Genomic DNA, 7,774 nt, shown 5'->3' on the forward strand with positions numbered 1-7,774 from the left:
TCGCGACGGCAACCCGGCGACCGGTCCCGTCGGTCCCGAGACTCCCGACGATCCGAGTCATGCGGAAAGATGGACGAGATTTTAGGTCTTGGGAGATGTCTGACAAATGACGATGATATTTCCATAATTGAAACTTACCGGAAATAGGTGAGACTGGTGTGCAAATTTATTAGATAAATCAAAAAGGCGATCTGAAGAGAAAGGAGCTACTTGCGTGAGAAAGGTTGAGCGATCAGTTGGAGACACGGTGATAAGACTATCCTTATTTTAAATCTTTTAAGGAAGAAAAAAAGTTGAAACTCATGTACATTCTGAGAATTTAGGAATACTAATTGTAGATAAACTATTTTCAGGAATAAGCTCGGACCCTCCTGTATGGTGCGTTTAATCTTATATCTTATATTGTGAGCAATTGTGCGAGCCTGCTACCACGTCGTAAACTTCATCTGTATGTTTATCTTTTATATTAAACTAATGAAGATTAAGGATTAATCAAGTTTCGATTAACATTCGATCGGCTTGAAGCAAAATTTTTTGTAAATCTTTCTTTTTATGTGTCGGACAGGAAGTGGCATCACTCGACAAGTTAATCGCCAATTGAGTTAATCGAAGTTAGATTGAAGTATCGTAAAAATGAGAGCAAAGAATGTTGAAAAAATAATTCGATTTAAAAAATCGATTATAATTTTTTATAATTGAAACTTACACTTTTTTGAGATTTTAAATCAATTGCAGGTATAAAGTTATCCCCAGTAATAAACTTAGAGCCGTCCTTTATATGATACGTTTAATTTTATATTTTATTAACATTTGATTAGCTTGAAACTTCTAAATTTATAATTTATCTTCTCTGGTCTTCCTTTTCACGTTTTTAAGTAAGAAATGGCATTATTCAATAAATTAATCCAATTAAGTTAATTGAAATTAGATAGAGATTTTCGTAAAAATGAAAACAGGGATGTTGAAAAAATTATTTGATTTAAAAAAATGGTGATTTTTTATAACTTATAATTGTGGCACACACATATATGATCTGAGATTACATAGATATCAATTACAAACGAAAGCTATCCCCAATCATAAACTCCAGAGCCCTTCCTAGCCCATTTAACCTTGTATATTAAAAAAAAAATTTTTCTTTAATTTAATCTTTTTTCTTTAATCTTAAATATAAACTTGTTACCATGTTATAAACTTCAACCGTGTGTTAACTTTTTATTTTATTAAATAATGAAGTTTAAGGATGGCCAAGTTCCAATTAATTCAACCGACAGATTTACTCGAAGCAAAATTAAATATTTTGTTATCTCTGATCCAATCTTTCTTTCCATCTATCAAACAAGAAAAAAGTAATTCTATGCATGTAATGTTGATAAAATGGCATTACTCGATAAATTCGCCAATCAGGTGAATCGAAATTAGATTTGAAGTCATCGTAAGAATAGGAAAATTACGGATGTTGAAGAAATAAGCCGATTAAAAAAAAAGAAATTTTTTCTAACCCATGATTGAAGCTCGTTTTATCATGGTGAAATATCAATTTTAGTTAAAGCTACCCCCAATAATAGACTCAGAGCCCTCCATGGTCCATCCTGTCTTACATTTTAAACATGAATCTGCTCCCATGTCATAAGCTTCATTCATGTGTTCATCTCCCCGAATGTTTTTTGCTATAGAAAAATTATACAACTGTTAAACGCAGAACGACGATTAAATCATTGAGACTTAATTAAAAAGGTATAGATATTTTTTAACTAATGTGTAACTTCCAAGTCACACAGGGCTGCAGACGGTTAACGAGTAACATTCCTGATGCAAACGTCCCGACGATTGTTAATAATTTTTCGGACCCGCAAGGCCGGGTCGATATGGGGGTTGACGCGTGCGCCCGACGCCCAACGCCGCGCCGCGTCGGGACGCCGTTCCTTCTGTATTTACGATAGCGGCGGTATCAGCAAAAACTCGAGCACAGAGGTAAAGATCGGACGGAAGGACGTTCGGGGAGAGAAAGATGTTCGAGCTCTACGGTGTCGGTAAGGATGGCATGGTCTATCGTTCGCCGCCCCCCAGGAGAAAGGAAGTCGACATCCTTACGGAGGTAGGTAGAACGACGAGCCCCAGTGTTAAAGTTTCCTTGTTAATCGCGTCGAGGAGAGAGAGCACCCTCCTAATTGACCTGTCTACGTGTTCCGCGGGACCCCAGAGATCATCCGCTGAAATATTATTTATCTCCTGTAATTGATGACCGAGCTGTCCATGCACACACGTACACGGATGCTGCGCGTGTTACCCTTGGCTCGACTTTTCTTCTGGAGCAACACAGATCAATTATCGAGTTTGATTATAACAACGCCGAGATATTAATTATTTTGTTTTGTCTCAACATAATGAGAAAAGTTAGAAAACAATTTCGAAGCGCTTTTTATTAATATTGTATATTATATATTACGTTATATTATTTTATATATTTATACTTTTAATCTCAATAATTTAATCAATGTTTTTTTATTTATGGATATGCAATTTTTTTTTTACAAAAATCTGATTAGAATTTTGTTTTTGTCAGGTCATTTTATTGGGATTGCCAGAAGCGTTCGGTTAGAAGATAAGATTCTGAAGATGTTTCTAATTAACACGAAAGACGCCAGTTTCTATTTAAAAATCAGATTTTACGATAAGTCTGGCCGGGGGGGGGAGACGACGTAAGGATTTATTCGCGCGAACAATTTGCGCGAAACTCGCGAAATGTCGATTCACCGGCGACGTTATTTTTGTAACGGTCTGCGTAAAGTCTCCCAGGGATGTTTCATGCAAAGTGATTTTCTATATTTATTTCTTCTCTCAAGGCAGACGTGTTTTTCCTCGCGGTATGCTGCGCGTCTTTCATAATTTACGGGAGCCGTTAATACCGGCGCGGCGTAAACTGGCGACATTCGCGCAACGCGGATAATACGCGGGGGATTATGCAATCGTTGCAATCTCAGGATTTAATCGACGCACTTTTGCAGACCTGCCTGCAGCTCTCGTCGCCAGAATTCATGAGAAAATTGCCTAACGGCGATGCACTTCACCACATCAAGGACACGGGGGTCTCGACTTCCTTCAGCAAGGCTAAAGAACCACCAAGAGAGAGCAGTGAGTCCATATAAAAGTCGTTATTACGGGGTAAGATTAAGACACCCAGAGAGATTCGTCTTGAAGTTTCACCGTGAAGTCTTACTTTACATTCTGTCCGACATAAAAACTGAACTCGAAGAGAAATTCACGAAAGATTCACACGCAGAGCTTTATATTAGGGCCAAGCATATAAAAAGTGTACATTCTGAGTAATTAACTAATTTTATAACAAAACGAGTACTTAAGCTGGACGATTATTGTCTCAATAGACGGTTGAGATATGGATCTCCTCTAATGTCATTGGACTGAATTTCTTTTTACATGTTTCTTGTGTGTTAAATTACGTCATTTAACACGTTTAATCGTAACGTTAAATTAAAAGTTTATACGTTCAATCATGTTAAATGATGTGATTTAAAACGGCAAGAAATATGTAAGAAGAGCTTCAACTAAAATAATACACTTGAGCTAAATAACATATTTAAAAATACGATTTGCGTTATACCTATTGTCGTCTGACAGCAATTGTAATTGTCGCTATCAGCATAAGTAACTGGCAAAGTGTTAAATCAGATTATCACGGATTTAATTCGTCGTGTCGCGCTCGATCGCCGAGCACTTTCTCGATTATCCCATCATCCCCGATCGTTTCCGATGACCGAAACGCGACAGCCTCGACAGTTTCATTTCTTCTCTCCAATTTTGCACGTCAACGAGCTCGCTTATGTAAAAGCCGCCGCGAGCGAAGGGAGGAAAAGCCGTCGCGCGACGAGAAGCGACGAGCATAGCGAGTGACAGTCTCGCGATTTGATATGATTTCTATTCACGGCTCGACGATCTCCTCGATCGCAGATCAAAGTTTCGGTCACGGCGATTTCACGTACGGATAAGTACGATCTACGCTCGGCTGGTCTTCCCTGAGAAGATTCCGCCGAAGGTTTCCGCAATAAAGGGCTTTCGAACCTGCCTATTGCGCGCAAATATTAATATGTAGATATAATTATGTAATAAATATTTAATTGTAGATATTATATATATATATGAATTATATATTTTATTTTATATAAATATTGCTAAAATAAAATATATATTTAATCACATAGATATTTAAATTATTTAAAATGATACAAAACGATAAAAACACGAGGGTCTAAAAGCGAATAAAAACATTCCTCATAGATATCTCTTAAACTTCGTATCTCTTTTTATTTCTTTATAGATGACGTTATAGCTGATAAAATTATTAAGATATCTACGAATTGGACGATTGCAATCTTTTAATTTAATAAAAGATGCAGATTTTGATCTTGGACAATGTACTGCAGGAGGCAGTGCCGTGAGAAGATGGATGGTGATGACCGGATTCTTCTTCCTCGGATGTGCCTTGGTGGCCGGCGTGGGACTGCCTCTCGCTTTGGAACTTCGAAGTTCTCATCTGCTGGAAGCTAGGTTGCAGGTGGTCCGGAGAATGCTCTCAGAGATTCCACTGATCGATGGGTAACAGTTGTATCTTATATATAAATTAGCAGAAGATCCACTCCACTCTGAATTAAAATAGATCGCTAAAAATAATCGGCTACGGTTATTCGGAACAGTTCGCGCTTCGGTATCAAAATCTCGAAGAAAAAAAAACCTGCGACCTATCCAAATGCTTGTTTGAAAATGAAAAATGAACAGATATATCATCAGAGCTGTATTCTGTATATTTATTATGTCGAAAAATGTCCATCAGGCACAACGACTTCGCCTGGAACCTGCGCAAGCACCGCGGCAGCACGAAGCTGGATAACTTCCCCTTCGACGAGGATCTGTCGCGCAACAGCAGCTGGGGCCCGCAGTGGCAGACCGACCTGATCCGCCTGCAGCAGGGAATCGTCGGGGCGCAATTCTGGTCGGCCTACGTGCCGTGCGAGGCGCAGTTCCTCGACGCCGTGCAGCTCACCCTCGAGCAGATCGACATCGTGCGCCGGCTCACGTCGCGCTACCCCAAGCGCGTCCGGCTGGTGACGACGAGCGGCGAGCTGGAGAACGCGCACCGGGACGGGGTGATCGCCAGCCTGGTAGGGATAGAGGGTGGCCACAGCATCGGCACCTCCATGGCGGTGCTGAGGAGCTTCCACCGTTTGGGCGCGCGCTACATGACCCTGACCCACAAGTGCAACACGCCGTGGTGAGTTCGACCGCGCCGTACCGGGAAGATTAACGTCTCTTTACGCTCACGAGACGCGCACATGAGCGTTGCGCGGATATAATGACAGCGGAAAGGAACGAACCTTGAAGGAGCAAATTGGCATCTGGTATTAGCTAACGTTTTGCTTTCACATCGCGCGGTTTATATTTACATTAATCGTTCGAGGAGCCTCTGATAAGTCCCTAGAAGTTTATTACATCTTACACCGAGCGATTAGCTTAAATGCAAATAAATGACATCTTGGTTCTGCCGGAAAGGAAGTCGCAAATTTCGCATTCGCGCTCGAGAATCTTAACTGCATATCTTCTAGATTGGATTTTCAGTTCGGCGCGATATCCGAAGTTCGCTTCTGATTTCCAGGGCGGACTCGTGCTCTGTAGATGATCCGAACTCGGACGCGCCCTCCGATTTTCACAGCGATGGCCTCTCGCCGTTTGGCAAAGCGGTTGTCCGGGAGCTGAATCGGCTCGGTATGCTCGTGGATCTCTCTCACGTTTCGGTGAGGACGATGAGGGACGCCTTCGCCGTGACAAAGGCGCCCGTTATATTCTCGCACAGCGCTGCCAAGGCTCTCTGCAACTCCTCGAGCAATGTCCCAGATGATGTGCTGCGGAATTTGGTAAGAAAGAGAAAACTTCCCCTGGAACTACCCTACGATAAACACTACAAAGTACGAATGATGGTTCAAAAATAAATTGTTTAACTTTAAACAGCTTAGGCGTCGATTTTTACATTTTAATTTCGTCTGAGGAATTACTTTTCTCTAAATGTAATTTTGTTCATAATCTGCAAGCCGGATGGCTTATCTGTTATCCGTTTAAATATTAAATTTTTAATTATTTCGTGGAGACAAGAAGATTATGTAGTGTTCATCGTGGTGACTTGATATTTGGTCGAGGATTAATCGCGTGGCTTTCATCTCTGCTTGCTTCAGTCCCTCAACGGCGGTCTGGTTATGATCAGTTTCGACAGCGCGCACTTGAGTTGCAGCGATAAGGCCTCCATGTACGATATCATAGGTGCGTAAGTAGCCCGGTGTGAGAAACATCAAAAGATTGACAGTCGAAATCGTAAACATCAAAAACTCCGGGAACGAGATAGACACAGCGCCGTCTCTTTTTACAGCTCACATCAATCATATCAGACGAACAGCTGGTGTGAACCACGTGGGCCTCGGTGCGGGCTACGACGGGATATTGAGGTAGCTGAAGATGCGTCAGCATTGCCATATCTTTATTATGCACTGGTACCGCTAATGCACGTTTGCGGAAATTACGCAACGCGATTACTTTCCAATAACTTTCCGAGCAACTGCTGACAGCCCGTTTCAATATTCATTAATTTTTATTTGCCATTAAAATCCTCGAAGTAATAATTTGCCATAATTAACAATGATCTCTAATTTGTTTCACTAATTAAAAATATAATCAAGGCGTCATATCTAATTTTATTTGTTTCGAAGAATGAGTACACATTCAGCACTTCTTTGCTATAAAAATAACTATTGCTCAATCCTCTATCTACCATATGTCTGTGTCTATTAAACTCACATTTATTTCACGTTTGCCTGTACAACGACAGAACGATAATTTTTGCATTTGCATAATAATTTTTTCTATCTGCTTGACATAGATCCAAAATATTGTGCAGTTATAAAAGATTACTATTTTATTTATTGTTTTATAACGTACGTACTTTCGGACAGAGCCCGATAGACCTAAGCGATAAAAGGATTGAGAGAAACATTTGCACTTATTCAGGCCGCCGACGGAATTGCCAGACGTATCCGGCTACCCCTTGCTGCTGGCCGAGCTGACCAGAGACCGTAGATGGTCCGCGACCGATATAAAGAAGCTTGTGGGCGGAAATTTGTTGCGCGTCCTCAAGGAGGTGGAGGATTACGCGGCGACTCTGTCGCATCAGTTTCCAGCGGAGGAGTGGATTCCTCAGGAGCTCATCGAGGACAGCGCCTACTGCAGATACCACGACACGTAGGGTCGTCTCTCTTTCTCGCCCGTTTCCGTCATCGACATTGTCATTTGATTTCCATGAGGTATCTCTCACTTAATAAAAAACGCACCGTGTCATCTTTGTACCTGGAGCGCTGTTTTACATTTTTAATAAAGTAGCGGTAGACTATCTCCGCGTGCTTTGTTAAAGCTCCTCGTCTTCTTCATCCTACGCAGCCGGTATGACTGTAAGCGAAAAATTATCTCCTCATCTGGACTCCTCTTTCATTGGATGCATTACGATTCATCTGACGTCGGTTGAGCTGCTCCTTTTCCAGGAGGTTGTTTTTCCCGGAAGAAGCTCGCGTGTGAAATGGTATTTTATATTAACATGTTCCGCCGGACTAATTTTACGTGATTTGTCCTCTACGCCGCGTGGGTCACCGGTGACCCACGGAGTATGTTCATTATAGTTGTTAAATAAATTGTCGAGAATAAAGAATATTTCGTAAATAAA

The 7,774-nt window shown here is 41.1% G+C and overlaps 1 protein-coding gene across 3 annotated transcripts; it reads left to right on the forward strand.

Moving 5' to 3' along the window:
• Nucleotides 1–1,148: 1,148 nt before the first annotated feature.
• On the forward strand, nt 1,149–7,774 carry LOC139774273 (dipeptidase 1). 3 transcript variants are annotated; one of them, XR_011718545.1, is made up of 9 exons: nt 1,149–2,098; nt 3,009–3,135; nt 4,443–4,614; nt 4,850–5,287; nt 5,669–5,927; nt 6,243–6,327; nt 6,434–6,509; nt 7,069–7,361; nt 7,469–7,774. XR_011718545.1 is itself a non-coding variant. In XM_071709437.1 (8 exons), the coding sequence occupies exons 1-8, from the start codon at nt 2,012–2,014 to the stop codon at nt 7,301–7,303; spliced, it is 1,479 nt and encodes a 492-aa protein (XP_071565538.1). In that variant the 5' UTR covers nt 1,150–2,011; the 3' UTR covers nt 7,304–7,774. The 3 variants fall into 3 exon arrangements, 1 of the variants encoding a protein (XP_071565538.1); XR_011718546.1 differs by having other exon boundaries at nt 7,495–7,774; XM_071709437.1 differs by having other exon boundaries at nt 1,150–2,098; nt 7,069–7,774.

The sequence above is a fragment of the Temnothorax nylanderi genome, unplaced genomic scaffold, assembly GCF_030848795.1.
Source record: "Temnothorax nylanderi isolate EJ_2023f unplaced genomic scaffold, tnyl_v1.0 TNYL_tig0004_pilon, whole genome shotgun sequence".
Lineage (NCBI taxonomy): Eukaryota > Metazoa > Arthropoda > Insecta > Hymenoptera > Formicidae > Temnothorax > Temnothorax nylanderi.